This window comes from Micropterus dolomieu, linkage group LG11 (assembly GCF_021292245.1).
Source record: "Micropterus dolomieu isolate WLL.071019.BEF.003 ecotype Adirondacks linkage group LG11, ASM2129224v1, whole genome shotgun sequence".
Taxonomy (NCBI): Eukaryota; Metazoa; Chordata; class Actinopteri; order Centrarchiformes; family Centrarchidae; genus Micropterus; species Micropterus dolomieu.
In genome coordinates this window covers 18663807-18678448 of record NC_060160.1, presented here as the reverse complement: position 1 = coordinate 18678448, position 14642 = coordinate 18663807, and the positions used below count along the sequence as shown (strand labels likewise).

At 41.7% G+C, this 14642-nt stretch overlaps 1 protein-coding gene and 1 long non-coding RNA gene across 5 annotated transcripts in view; one reads left to right on the top strand and one right to left on the bottom strand.

Annotated features, from left to right (window-relative positions):
• LOC123978599 (formin-1-like) overlaps positions 1-14642 on the bottom strand; it is a 55526-nt gene that overhangs the window by 35922 nt on the left and 4962 nt on the right. For 3 of the 4 annotated variants that reach the window (XM_046061919.1, XM_046061922.1, XM_046061921.1), the window contains 4 exons: positions 8739-8902; positions 3700-3820; positions 2090-2151; positions 18-434 (listed from right to left, as the gene is read on the bottom strand). In XM_046061919.1, the coding sequence (XP_045917875.1) occupies positions 18-434; positions 2090-2151; positions 3700-3820; positions 8739-8902 (764 nt within the window). Of the gene's footprint in view, positions 1-17; positions 435-2089; positions 2152-3699; positions 3821-4048; positions 5818-8738; positions 8903-14642 lie in introns of those variants that run through there. The other variant, XM_046061920.1, reaches the window with a different exon arrangement.
• Positions 6340-9280, top strand: LOC123978601. The gene is made up of 2 exons (XR_006827017.1): positions 6340-6636; positions 8729-9280. It is a non-coding gene; the product is annotated as an uncharacterized LOC123978601 (long non-coding RNA).

Here is a 14642-nt window from a genome sequence, read left to right as displayed (position 1 = left end):
GGTGGCGGTGCTCCCATGTTGTTTGGCAAAGGAGGAGGAGGAGGTGGTGGTGGTGGTCCAGAGAGGCCTGGTGGGAGAGGGGGAGGAGGCGGCGGTCCAGGAGGACCTGGGGCTGTTTCAGCTTTTAGATTTAGTCCGATAGAGTCCAAGATGAGTTTTTTCGGCACATTCTGGTTGGGGCTTTGAGCAAGCCCGCTGCCGTCACCTTCAGGGCTCTTGATGAAGGTCTCCCTGTCCGTCTGGATACCCACGGTGCGGCAGGTCTTGGGAATCGGGTCATCTGCGGTGGACACAGCAGCATCGCAGACCTCACCTCGCTCCTGACGTGTATTGTAGGCCCTGTCTCTTTGCATCTTGGCAATGACTCCTTCCAGGTGTGATATTGAGACAGCATGCTCACCTCGCAGCTGGAAGATCTGCAGCTCAAAGTCAGACTGTGAAGAGCAAGAGCAGAATTTCAAGACAAAACAAATCCACAGTATTAAAAAATTCTGTCATTTTCTATCAATGTAATATAATAAAACCATAGTAGTGTTGTGTTTTCCTTAAATGAACTTACTTTTAAGTGTATATTTATTCCAGTGTACCTACATGAATTTGAGTCATTGTTGAGCAATAACAAAAATAAAATGTTTAGCTTTGTTTTTAACTTCACTGCTATTACATTTCCCCAGTCTGGGGTTAATATCTGACTCTCACAGTGACAATCTGGTAAGTCCAATTTTTCATTTGACATTTCAAACAATGAAGAACAATCCAGCCAAAGCGAAGTATTGATTTGATACAGAAAGGAAATTGTTTTGTAATAAATCTTACAGATGTTCCTTGTTAACTTCTCTCAGTTTAGAAATAAAATTAGGCACGTTCCCACCCTTTCTTGTGGGCTGACTGTGGTACATGTTTGTCAGTGTCTGCAGCAGTGCTTTAAAGGTTGACGTCAAATTAAAGACTTTATGCAGACAGGCTGAGAAACTAATTCTGTGGTCAGACTTCTTAAGGAAATGGTCCATAAAACAATTTATCAGTGGTACAAATTATGTATCATGGCCAAACTACAGTATGTTCTTTTGGTTTTCCAAAGGTATGCAGCACGAGTCCTAATTGAGTTTACAGATGGATAACAAAAACAACAGGGAAACACTGTTCCTAATCTCTGCTTTCGATGAACGAAACCTGTCACCTTTAAAATAAATTTCGAGAGCCACCATATTGAAGAAAGAGAGATGTCCATCACAGATTTCTGTGTGCGGCAAGGACTTAACATTTAGAAGTTACATTATTATATACAAAAACATGAACTTCTGGTCGGTAGCACGCTCTTGTAGATCTTTTTTAATTGACACTGAGTGAAACATAACATGCTCTGTAAGATTTTGCCTCTGTTTTGAATCACTAAAATTATGAAGTTCAGTTTCACTTTTTGTATAAAAGTGGTAAAGGTCACATTAGGAGACAATAATCAGGACATTCATTGATTATAAAAAAAGTATTTTATAATTCAATGTTTTAAGATTTTAATGGTTTACTAACTAAATGATCATACACTGGTTTTAATTTGATTATTTTTTGTTTTAAATAAATGAATATATTTGTTATATGTGTCATCTGAGCTCTGGAAGCTTGCAAACAAATTCCATATACAATATCTCTAATATAAGGACACACATTCGACAACAGAAATCTGAGTCAGATTAATTCTTTTTCTATTTGAACCCATCTATACTGTTTCACCGGGAAAGAAAAAAACAACAACTTTAAAAAAAACAAAAAAAACTTAATTGACAGGTTGGTCAATTTCCATTCAAAAGAAAATTTATACAAAATACTGGGCAACTGTAAAACATGCAACATCTAGTGATGCAAGTAAATACTGAGTGGAGTTACACCAGTTCAACTGCTGCGCTTGAACATTTCATGCTTGCTTAGTGCCATCTTGTGTTCAGGAGAGTCAACTGTAGGACAAAACAGATTTCTGTTTAATATTGTAACTTTCTAAGCACTTTGAATTGCCTTGTTGTTGAAGGGTGCTATAGGCTGCCTTGCTTGGGCAGTGTTTTAACATGTCTGCAAAAGTCATGTGATAACTTACATGCATCCTCTCCAGCTCTTCCTTGCACTCTCTCTTCAGCTGCAAGAGGGCGGCCTGGTGCTCTGTAAGGAGGCAGAACACGAACACCTGTATGACTCATTCTGCTGGCAGTCTGATCAAATAAATATATGCTGAAGGCTATCAGTTCAACAATCACAGCATATTGTTATGCTCTACAGACTAAGACAAAAAGATTTATAGGTTTAGAGCTGTGATTTTTCCTGAAGACAGATTAGCATGTTAAATCACTATCAAGCTAATCTGCAAGACAAGACAACCCAACCAGATGTACTGGCATTTAGTGGTATAATTCTACAGATGGGTGGGTCACTTACACTATAAAAGGACCATATTTACAACTCAACTAACCAGTTTTAAACTATGCTACTGTCAGAAATGTTAGGCAAAATGCTGATCTATTGGTATTAATAAACATGACGTGTGAAAGTAAAAAAAGATCACCCATTGGTATCCTACCGTACCAAGTTACACAAAGTCTTGTCACCTGATGGCAAACTTTCATTTCAATTTACCTAAAGACTAGGCTGAGTTGGGGGCTCATTTTTGCATTTGTGAGTCCTAATTTCTATTTAGAATTACGACTAAAATCAAGACCACATAAAGACGTTGATCCTGTTTGGGACGTAGCATAGACTTTCTATAGACCCACACCTAAGCACTTTGTTGGAATAAGTAACATTGTACTGTAGCAATGATTAATCTGAGTCAATGATTAGAATCAGGTTAATCTTAAAACAAATGATAACTACTGTAATTGTACTTAGTCATTATTGACACCATTTAATCAGTACCATAAAAGTGCGGGAATTAAAATATGATATGATATAAATGTGTTGGTTTAGACTTTTGCTCTGCTTCTCAAATTCCACACACTGTTCTCTTTGACAAGCGCAAAGCCCGATCGTGGAGCACAAATCACTAGAATAATCCACAATTGCTGGTCTTATTCTAATCTCAGGGATGAAGCGGCACCACACAGAACATCCCAACAGCTGTTGCTGTGCACGGTACGCTTTTAGTTAACACAATTTCATTGTACCCAGAACATGAAATGGCTTTTATACTTTGCAGTTCAATCAGCCCATGGAGAGCTGTGTGTGCTTTAAACCTATCTGTTTGTCATTACAACTTTGGATTACGAGGTGGGCCAAATACCTCGTATTCCTGCTGCCCAGAATTCCATTAAATGTTTTCACCTCTCTAACATCCACACGTGCTATCCTGTGGAGCTACGAAACAGCAACCACACAAACAGGAGCATTAAGGTGCAGACACAGCCTCACTGTGTTCTTAAATGGATTTAAAGGATGTCTTACACCCTGCTGCTGATACTTAGCTAGCTCTGCTTTATTTGCCTCAGAGTCTTAGAGGGACGTGTGGTGGCTCTACTTTTGTTTCAGTGTTTTTATAAGAGATCCATTCCAAAATACCAGGATATAAATACCATGATATCAGCAACGGCCCTTATCCACAAAGCCTATCAGCGTGAGGTGTGTCTGTGTAAGCTTGACTGGCATGATCCTCTGTCAGCATTCCTGGTCTTAGATGACAGACAACAGTGTCTAAAGCAACAAGCTTGAGATTCTTACCTGCTTCGGTGTATTTGAGTCCCACCTTTTCTTCCTCATCTTTAGGTTTGGGGGGGGGCCACACAGCCTGCAGACGCCCTGGAGTCCTGTCCTCACTGTCTGTAGGGGACGTGACCTCCGTCTGTGGGGAGGAAAAATATGCAAAAACGTCATAGCAATGATACATCATCTCCCCCTATCTTTGCACGTAGCACTTACAAAATCATATATCTTGTATTGTTTTTGTATTATTGTCACTTGGGTATTATTGTCTTTACACTTGTTAAAGCACTTTTTTAACTTGTTTTTGAAAAGTGCTCTACAAATAAAGATTATTATTATTATTATTATTGTTATTATTATTTCATACATTAGCCTCTGTGGGACTTTTGAGTTCTTTGCCAGGGGATTTGGAGGTTCTCTCAAAAATAGACCGCAGGTTTTCCTTGTCATTCTTGATCTTCTTTTTCACTGCCTCCAGGTCCACCTTTTCTGTTTTTTCTATTTTGACAGTTTTGGGGCCAAAGATGTTCCTGAAGGTTTCATAGGCCAGGTCTGAGGTTTTCTTTTTTTCTGGTGGGGATGTGAGGGTTCCTGGGCCTGGAATTGTCTCCCCCACAACTTCTTCTCCACTTTCTTTTTTGCTGTGTTCAGGATCAGCATCCTTTTTGGTCTCATCCTGGTTGTCTAGGTTGAGCAGCTGACTGAGCTGTCCCATTACAGTGCTTTTAGTTTCTGCAATGGTTTTAGGCTCAGCATGTTTTTTGACTGCAGTGGCTGTCTTCTGCTCAGGGAAGAGCTTGGCTTTGTTTACCGTCTTCTTCAGGCTGAGCAGGGCCAGGTCAGCATCCTTCTCTCTCTGCTTGATCTCTGACATCGTCTCCCTGTCATCTCCTACTGCTCCTTTCTTCAGCACCCGTAACCCACTGAAGAGAGCCGGCATTTGGAAGGAAGGAGGCGAAGAGAGTGACGTGCCCCTGGATGGGGATGAGGTGGAGGAGGTAGAGGAGGGGGAAATAGATGAAACTGGAGGTGGTGTGTTTCTCTCTGGTGTCTTTGTGGACAATGACGTGGGTTTTTTAAACCCTATAGCGTAATTTGTGATACCAGCTTGGACTGCAACTTCAGGAGTCTTGGGGCTGGATGGAACAGAGGAGGACACCTGGCTGGAATAAGATTCCTCAGACCCCTCATCAGTCTCAGCCCTTTCCTCACATGTCTCCTCCTTCTGTGTACTATCTCGGTGCCCTGTATGCTTCAAAGGAAAGGCTATAGCAGCATTTTGACCGGCAGCCTCCAAATCCAGATGTCCGGAGATGATGGAAGAAGTGGGCAGAGAGCCATCTATGCCAGCATACTTTTCTTCATCCATTCGCACATTGTCACTACTTTTCTCACTAGCAGCACATGTTTCTACATCCACAGACAATGTGGTGGTGGTCTCTTTAGGACTACAGCCTTGTCCGTGTTTGGAAACTGAAGAGATAAGTGCCGTCCTAGATTTAGTTCTGCTGGTGAATCTGTCTGAATATAGAATAGCTTCTATGCGGGATTTCTCCTTAAGGTTGTGTGTTCTAAACACAGGCATTTGGTACTCTGCCTCAGCCTTACTGGAATCTTTTAGCTTATCTCCATCAACATGGTCTCCTGTATAATTGTCCTCATCAGGTAGAGAAGGCCTACTGGTCCTGGTAATCTTCTCTGACAGACCAGTGCTATTGTTGGCCGCCTCCTCATACTCATTTTCTGTGTCACTATACGTTTCTACTCTTGTGACCTGGACCACATCTGGGTCAACCGAGGCTCCAGCTGCTGTTTTTACTTGGTTATCCGACTCCTTGTGGGTTTCCGATGATTCATCCCACTGCCCCAAAGCAGTCATATTACCATGATGCATTTCTTTCCTCCCTTGAAGTTTGTTCTCACTGTTAATAGTTTGACCACCTTCAGGAAGAAGATCCTCCACATCTGGTAGCTCCTTGAAAGACGTCAGTATAGCCGAGTCCGTGACTGAGGAGGCAGATATATCCCGGCTGAAAAAACTGCTGAAGACATTCTTGATGGAACCAGGGGGCTGCTTCCCCAGTTCATCTGAATTATTACTTGCACTGTCCATAATTGTTCAAAGTGTCACACCAACTGAGAGCAAAGAGAGGCAAAGCAAAACAGGTAGCAGCTAGTGTTCAGTGAAAATGTCACAAAAGGTTCATCTCCCCACCTTCAGTTATCCAGCTGCTGTTATTCCACCTATACCGCCGGAACAAAAGGCCTTTGTATGGACAAATCTCCCCAGCTCCCTTTTCCTTCTCCAGATGGATGCCAATTCTAACAACACTATCCTGTGTTCCTGTTTCGTGACACACAAACAGGTTGCAAATAGTAGACTTTTATAATATCACATCAAGACTACTACTGACTTTATGTTGTAAATTATAGTGCAGTTAATTTTTCTCTGTTGTAGCAAGATTCCCATGACGGTGGAAGTCAAGCTGTTCAGCGGCTGGAAGCATGGCCCACTATAATCTCCCTGGGAGAGCAGAGTTCACCTGCCTTTCACCAAAGTATTTCCAACTGTTCCGACAAGTTAAGCGGTATTATCCATAAAGTTGTAGGTTATCCTTCTTTATGTGCTGGCATACAGTCTGTAGTCCATGATTAAACTGTTCTTCTAGTTTGGGTCTGTCTTCCTTAAGTTGTCTCTCAGTTAACAGGAAAACCCTGTGTGCTGCTGTGTGAGAAAGAAATACCTCAGGTTGGGGGTGTCTCACTGGTCTACCCAGTATGGAGACGCCTCCCTTCAGGTACCTCCCTTCCTGGGAGGGGACCTGCAGAGCTCGGCACCGCAGGTGTCTGATTACCTCTGCTCACATCCGTAAAATGGCTGCCGCGTAAACACAGAGGAGGAGTCAGGCTGTGGTCAGGTGGAAACCTGCAGAGGTCCATTAACCCAGCATTGCGGTGAGCTGCTGCAATACAGGGCTTACTTAAGTGATTAGTCAGCCAGGCCATAGCCAGCTCTAGCTAACATGCTAACATGTGTTATAAGCATAGACTGTATATAAGGTTATAAGCAGCTCAGGAGCACAAGACAGAAAAGGGCTTTTGATTCACTTACCTTTACTCTGTATGAGCACCGACAGTTTTGATTCAAACTGGAAGTTTGATTTGGGGACACTAAGGGGAAAAACTTTGGAAAGTTTGCAAGCTAAGCTAAAGTTAGCTAAAGTTTACAAGCTATCAACAGGGAAAGGGGATTACCTAAATAGTTTTTATGAAAAAATAAAACAGAGAGAAACAACCTCTGTTTTGTTTTATAGCTTATACTCAATTTTACCTGTCACAGGTTTTTGTATAAATGTCAAGAAAGTGGTTAGGAAAACACAGCATTCTTCAAACTGTGGTTGCCCTTAGCAACCAATGTTCACTCTCCTTGAATGCACTCCTTCAGACTGCCTGGTTGAGCACTGTCTAAACTGAATCTACCAAAGGGCAAACTTCTGGAAGACTGTTTAAAAAGAGCTTTTCAGATGTCCAATTTAATCCAGTTTGACTGCCATAAATGAAGCATTTTTAATGCTATTGTCTCCCCCGACACAGGATCAATGACTGGTAATTGATTGTTTTTTTCCCCATTAAGAAATCTTCCTGGTGAAAAACAGGATGGTACAAGAAACACAACAGGAAGAAAAATAGAAGAAATGGACATTTTTTAAGACGGTGGTGGTGGTGACGTTGCATATGGAAGTAATGAACCCAGCAAAAGAACTGCATGAATGAAGTATTTATTTGTCACTATAATGAATTGTTGGAAATGTCTTACCAATAGAAACCTATGTGAAAAAAAATATTAATAATTGCATTTTCCTAGGACGGGTGATTACTTTCCCTCCCCCCTCTCAAATAGAATAGAAAGGAGTCTTCTGTGGCAGAGGAATTAAGTTATGCAAGAACAATGGTATTTCATACACACACTGTAAATGTACTAGAAGAGGCCCCACTGATCAACTAAACTGTGATATGAACACAGGTCTGACACATATGAACTCAAAAATAGAAGAAGTGAAATTAATTTACAAGTTGCAGATCATGTTAACATTACAGATGTAAAAAATATCAAGTCTAGCCCACAGGCTTTGATTGTGTCATCATCACAACCTTCTGCATTCCATGTTACAACACACTTAGAATACATCATGTACAATAGAGGTGTGTTTTTTTCTAATGATAATGGATGACGGTGATGATAAAGCCGTGCTGGAGTCCAGTATGTGAGATGGTTGTCACTTTCTCAACAATACAGAGTGCCTAATTCTGTACAGCGTGGCCTTTGTGCTGGTATGTCAACTTGTTATGCTCACAGTCAGGGCAGTTATTGTGTCTTGGAAAAACAACGCTTTGCTTTGATACACTACGCCCCGTAAACCTCACCCAGGTAATCTGCCGCATCTGCCACAAGGATATGCCTTTGCCAGACCGCATGATGAAATCTGGAAAGACTAAGTGATGGAACAGTTTTTCACATTCTATTAGATGATTTAGAAATGCAGAGAAGTTCTTTATTGGCACTAGTGATTAGCATTATTAAAGCCCACAAACACCTTGAAACAAACAATACATTGTTTGCTGCAGGCTTATTTTTAGAAGACACAAAGACTGTGCAGTAGGATTACATCAGTCACATGCTCTGCGGCAAACAAAGTATCTTGTGTTGCTCAATAACAGGAGAGATCAATTATACTAATTATTCCTAACAGCCTGCGCCGTTGAAATTTAGGTTTAAAAAAATGCTACAAGAGAAGGAGAGATGGTCTTTGCTCTGAACGAAAGAGATTTGATTGGAATGATCAGTCAGTTTTGGCTTAAGACCCCAGTCTACAGATTAGAATCCATGACCTGTTAATCCATTTCTAAGAATTCTTGATCAGGTGATTAAATGCCTGAGTGGAGAGAAATCCCTACCAGTCCCATGAGGTGGAAAAAAGGAGTGCTATGGGTGTGAAAATATGCATTCCAGCTAATTCTGCTGTTGTTTGTGCTGCTCATGTGTTAGGGGCCCTCACCGTGCACTCCAGCTTGGGACAGTAGGGTGTGTCCCCGATGATGTCATCCTCGGGCGGTGTGATGCGTAGGAAGTCGAGGTGATCAGGGCGTGGAACGCAGGAAAGGGGCTGTGGATCATCACCATCCAGCATCCAAATGTCATCCTGACGCATGAGGGAATCCTCTACAGAGACACACAAACAAACACATGACCACAGGGTAATTAAGGCTCTTGTATGTGTTGCAAGGCATGGATAAAAACACAACAGCATAACAGGTGTGATCATGTGTGACAAGCCCAAATAAGTAGCACTGACAGAGGCATGTTGTTTTCCTGTGTAACCTGCCCAGGTAATAAAAGATGGAACGGGGTAGAAAGCAGGCATCAGAATCTTTTAGCATCAAACAGGCAGAGAGAGACCCCTGTTCTGCTGCAGGCTCGAGGGCGCACAGCTATTTTTATCTGCACTTAGCCGGTCCTGTTCTCATCGTCAACACCAGAAAAAAGCCACACTGATCAAATAAAGAAAAAGGGCTGCAAAGCACTGGCCTCAAAAACAAATACCAGTGTCTTGTATTATTTTGCATTGAAGACATGTTCACGGTAACACAGCCGGGCCACAGCGTTGCTCAGCACTCCCACTGTACTATAATAAAGTCAGGTGTGTGTGATTTGTGTGAGCAACTGTGTGTAGTCATCCAAAGGCCCTGAAGGAGTGAAAATACAGGACTCCTTCATTTAGATTGGGAAACACTGCCCTCTTCTGACCAGTCAGTCACACAGAGAGTTATGAGTGGGCTGTAATGATGAATACTGCTGTGGAAACACAGCTAAAACAAAACAAGGTAAAAGTTGTTTTTTTTTTCAATAAAAATTCCTCACTCTGTGCTATTTTTGCTGCAGTATGTTGGGAAGGGCGGATTCATTCTGTGCATTTCAGAGCATCTGGCCTTTAATATTTAGTGCTCAGTGACACACTGCAGAAACAGCCTCAGCCTGCACAACCTTCCTTGTGTGTAATGCCCTCAACAAATCACATGGTATTAACTTCAGGAACTGGCCTAGTGCCTCACTAGGCACAGAGCACAGGAAGATGATATATCTTGCCTTGATGCATGCATTAACTGTCTCAGGAGAGTCAGTCAAGCAAGTAGAAGGGAGGAAAAGTACAAGTTAAGAGATTTGGGGCAGGGACAGAGAGGTGAAAGAATAAGAAGGAGGAAAAGGAGGTGGAGAGAGGAACATTGTACGAGTGAAGGAGGCTGGGAGGGTGGTTTTTTTTTTTTTCTTCTGGCGGTAAGACAACACCTTGACCTGGCTCAATTGTGAGCTGGAAACTGAGAAAATCACTTAACTTCCTGTTCAATAAGCTGCTAATATATCACATAACCTTCGATTGTAATGAGTATCCTTGAAGACATACATATGGTATTACTCTTTTGCTGCCCTGCAGCCACTTCTAAAGACCCCAGCTCCCCAGAGTCTGAGTCTCAGCCAAATCCTTTAAATTCAGTTATGAAAGCCCACACACACACACACACACACACACACACACACACAAAACTATCTGGGGGGCTTCATTAAAAAATGGAAGCATTGAAATTCTGCTTCAGTATTCTACCACAATCAGTTATTAGGAGACAGCAGAAATGCCTGCAGTCGCTACAGTTATCTGGGACTTAAGATTTGATTAATAACTTTTCATTATGATAATGCTGCGCCGCATGGTCCCGCAGTGGGAACTGCTGACTGTGGCCTGGCCCACTTCCAAATGCAGAGTAAAGCCCAGTCCTGGCCAAGGAAAGAAACTACTGATCAGAAACAGCTTTCTCCGCAGTTACTGGTTCTAGCTAAATGATTGAATATATTAGAAATAAGCTAACAATGAACACCTATTGATATATGTTTGCTAATGTTTTGAGAGTCATGAAGTTCCCTCATGACTCTCAAAACATTACTATTTACAGTTAAACAACCTTAAGGGCTTGCTTGTACATGGTTGCCTTTGCGCCCCAGATTGACAGCCTGCCAGTCACCTAATCAATATGTACAAGGTGGAACACACTGCCACCATCTGGACAGGGAGAGGAAACATCTGCCTTCCTGTGGTCAAACACACTGCAGTGAATCTCTGATGTCACTGCTGTGTGCTATGAAATAAGACGCAGTAAAATAATGCACAGCACTGCAATGTAATGACAGTAAACTGATATAGAGAAGCAAATCTTAGATGCACTGGGTAATGAAGGTACTGCATTTGTTTTCATTTGTCACTCTTGCATGCGCACGCACACACACACACACACACACACACACACACACGCACAGTAAGTTAAGCTCACTAGTCCTGGGGAAAACAGTGCACTTATTGCCATTTAATTCCCCCCTGCTGCTCTAAAAGCAGAATCACAGTGTCCATAACTGATGACACTGGGTGTTTCTGTGCCAACGTAAGCATCATCATTTTATCAGTATCTGTGTTTGGGGAGGCTCAGAAGCCATCTAATGGGTGATCCTGACAGGTGGCGGTTGTCAGTGTAGATGGATTAATCCACCTGTCACTTTGTTGGCTGGTAATCACTTCCCCAGTGGTCAGAGAAAGCTTTGTGGAGGATGTACACAACAAATCAGACACCACAAAGTTATTCTTCAAACCTTTAAAAAGGCACTGTTTAGTTTCTAAGAAGGAATTAGTGAACCCAATCATTTCTTTGATATTAATAAGGAAACACTGCAGGCCGGATAAGGCAGAATTATCTATATGAATATCTATAAATACAGAGCCTTCACACTAGTCTATCTCTGCCCATACTACATTTTCTCATTCATATTACAGATGGAACAGCTTTGCCCATTGTGCCCCGTTTTATCCACTACAAATCTATAACCTCATCATTCAAAGTAAAAGAACTGGGCCATGTGGCATGCTGAGTGCATCTGGCAGCCTCCATCCCCCCTCCATCACGTTTAGCCAGGAAGTAGGATCATAGATTTATAAATCACAAAAAAATGCAGGATTTATAAATCACCCCGGTTTCTTTTACGCCTGTCACAGCAGTTTCTCCACACAGGCTTGCTGGCTGTGCACCGCTGTCAGGTTGGCTGATTGACTGACTGGTTTGGCTGTCATTGCTTAGGTCCATGTAAAGGGTAGCTACAAGTCTAAATTCACGGAAGAGTGCTGTGGTGCTCTGAGGGCCAGAGCAGTAATGTAGCATGACATGATGCTCACAGAGTCATCATTACTCATTTGAAATGCAGTTCTGGAGGCTGATGTGTATAAACAGAACCGAGGAAGAGGGAAGAGTGCTTTCATTGGGCCTGGCAGGCCATTGACTAGGAGACACGAAATTTGGTTATGTTCGCTTCAGTCCTCGTGAGTGTATGTTTAAAATAGCGGGACATTGAGGTAAAGCCTTTTGAAGCTGCTCATACTGAAAAGCATGAGATGGAACATAGCTAAAATATGCCATAGTGTAGCAGTAATTTATTTAAAAAAACAAGTTACACATTATATGAAAAGGACCTTTGTGCTCTGTTTCTCCGTAGGAAGTATGCAGCTTGGACCAACCATGTGAGACAGACTGACAGAGAAGCCCTCTTAGCCTGTTTTGGCAGAATTCACTTAATTATCCAAATAGTGCTGACCCCTGTCAACACTGGGTAGAACAATGTTGCATGGCAGGGCACTTTGTGGTGAATGGCAGTTAGCAGGGAGTGTAGTGTGATACACTCTTGCTCTGCACTGATCAGTTTCATATGACCTTGCTGTAACGTATTGGGTAATCTGATTATGGTATAGCTTGCCATATGTCAATAAAATAACTAGGGAACTGACGGAGGTTGGATAAAAAGAGAGCGAGAGAGAGAGACACTAATGGGTGATTGGCCTGCAAAGTGACTTTTAAAGCTGCTATAATCAGTATTGTTTATAATGGTAATGTAAAAAGGTATTTTTTAGTGAAGAACCCACAGATACTGCAGTTGCCTTCAGCTCTACGGAGTTTTAGAGTGTATTTTTGCTCGTTGTTGTGGTTTTCTGGCCTTCAACTTTACTGCTTTTGTTCACTCTTTTCATCGTTTTCAGTCAAGACCAACGAAAAAGCTCTAAAAACTGACGCCACAACCTGCACAGCACCAACAGACAGACATACAAAATTATCAGCTAGCTGCTTAATAGTGTGGAGCATGTAGCAGCTAAAGAGCCAGATACTTCCCTCAGGAGCTGGTGAAGACTGCTAGTGTTGTCATGTATCTGCTAGATCTGTAAATAGGAAACTGTTTGGTTCCCTTGTCCACTTAAAAGGTGATAATGTGTGTGTATGTAGCTTGTTTAAGATTAAAAAAATCTAATCTAATTGCAGGTTTCAAGTTTCTTGACTTGTGTGAAATTGTGTTTCTGTGAACTGTTCTCATCAAAAAGCTGATAAGTGTAAGAGAACACGTAACACAAGCGCTAACATAGAGAGAAACGAATCGGCATACAGAACATTACATAGATATTGTGTAAGCATACATAAAACAATCACATGCACACCTTTCTACTACACAGATTGCGGTACAAGAGCATTAGCACATGAAGCAAAAAATAAAATTTGTTTCCATTCCCATCTGCATAATAATCACACTCATTAATAAGCACTGAGCTTCAATAAGAGAGCACAGATTAAAGAGTCTGGATCATAATTAGTTCGACATTTTGTGGCCGGGCTTCACACTGACCCACTTAGTCCTTTTGGCTGGACCCTGTGATGTTCATTTATCTGTGTTAACATGAAGTGTATTCAATTATCAAGCAACACAAGGGAGTTCTAGTAAACAGCTAAGATGCAGCATAATAGAAGGATTTTTTTTTTTTAAGATTAAAGGTTTGAGCCTTCATTGTGAAGGCTGCGCAGCACAAAGCATTTGGTTAGCATGATGTTGACAACAATGACAAGTGTATGTTGCTCTGTCAGCAGTTCATACAGACAGCTTATGGGTTATAATAACACACAGTTACATCTGACAAGGACTTGGGATATTTGCCCAGGCACAAGATCAGGAAATTAAAAATAAAATATTGGATTTAATAAAAAAAAAAAAAGAGGGAGTGGAGTCTAACGCTAGACAATGTGAATTGTGTGTGTCGGTGTGTGTGTGTGTGTGTGTGTGTGTGTGTGTAATGATGTAATGTGTGTGGTGTCTGTGCATGCCTAGGCAAGGACACAGAGGGACAGTGTCACAGTGGGAATTGATCCAAATCATGTCTAAATGAGTGAAGCCAGACTATTCATTCCCCTATCCACCAGTTAGCCTAGCTCCACACAGCTCAGCTCTCCTTCTCCCTCTGGCTGTTGCTGAGCTGAGCATTGCTTGTTGTATTGGTTGAACTGGTCTATGATGTAACAACTTAAATACTCTGGTGTAGAGGTCGACCGATTAATCGGTCGGACGATTAATCGGACGATTTTTGGCATTTTTTAACATAATCGGCATCGGCCAATATCCAAATATATCAAGCCGATTATTAGGCAGGCGCATCTGTGGGCAGCCTAGTGTTGTCGTGGAACACGTGTTTGACGCGCGCTGCCGCTAGAGTCATTTTCCAGCCGAGTGAGCAGCAGACCTCATCCAGTGCCTAAGGAGCTAACGGTAAGGATTCAATTCTTATTACTCCTTTATATTTAATTAAAAACTTTTGATATGTTACTGCCAACTTCGAGAAAAAACCTGAATAAGACACATGACATTCGGCTAATTTGGATCGTAGTTGAAGTTGCATTATCACAGAAGAGTTGCTATCATGTCACAATAAGTAAGCAATAATTTTGCAATTACAGAGTGAATCTGAGACTTTTATTTGTTCTGTTTGTGTGTCTTATATTTGAGAGGGTTGTCACTCAATGCAGAGAAATAAGTAATAAAAAAGAGACCAACGCAC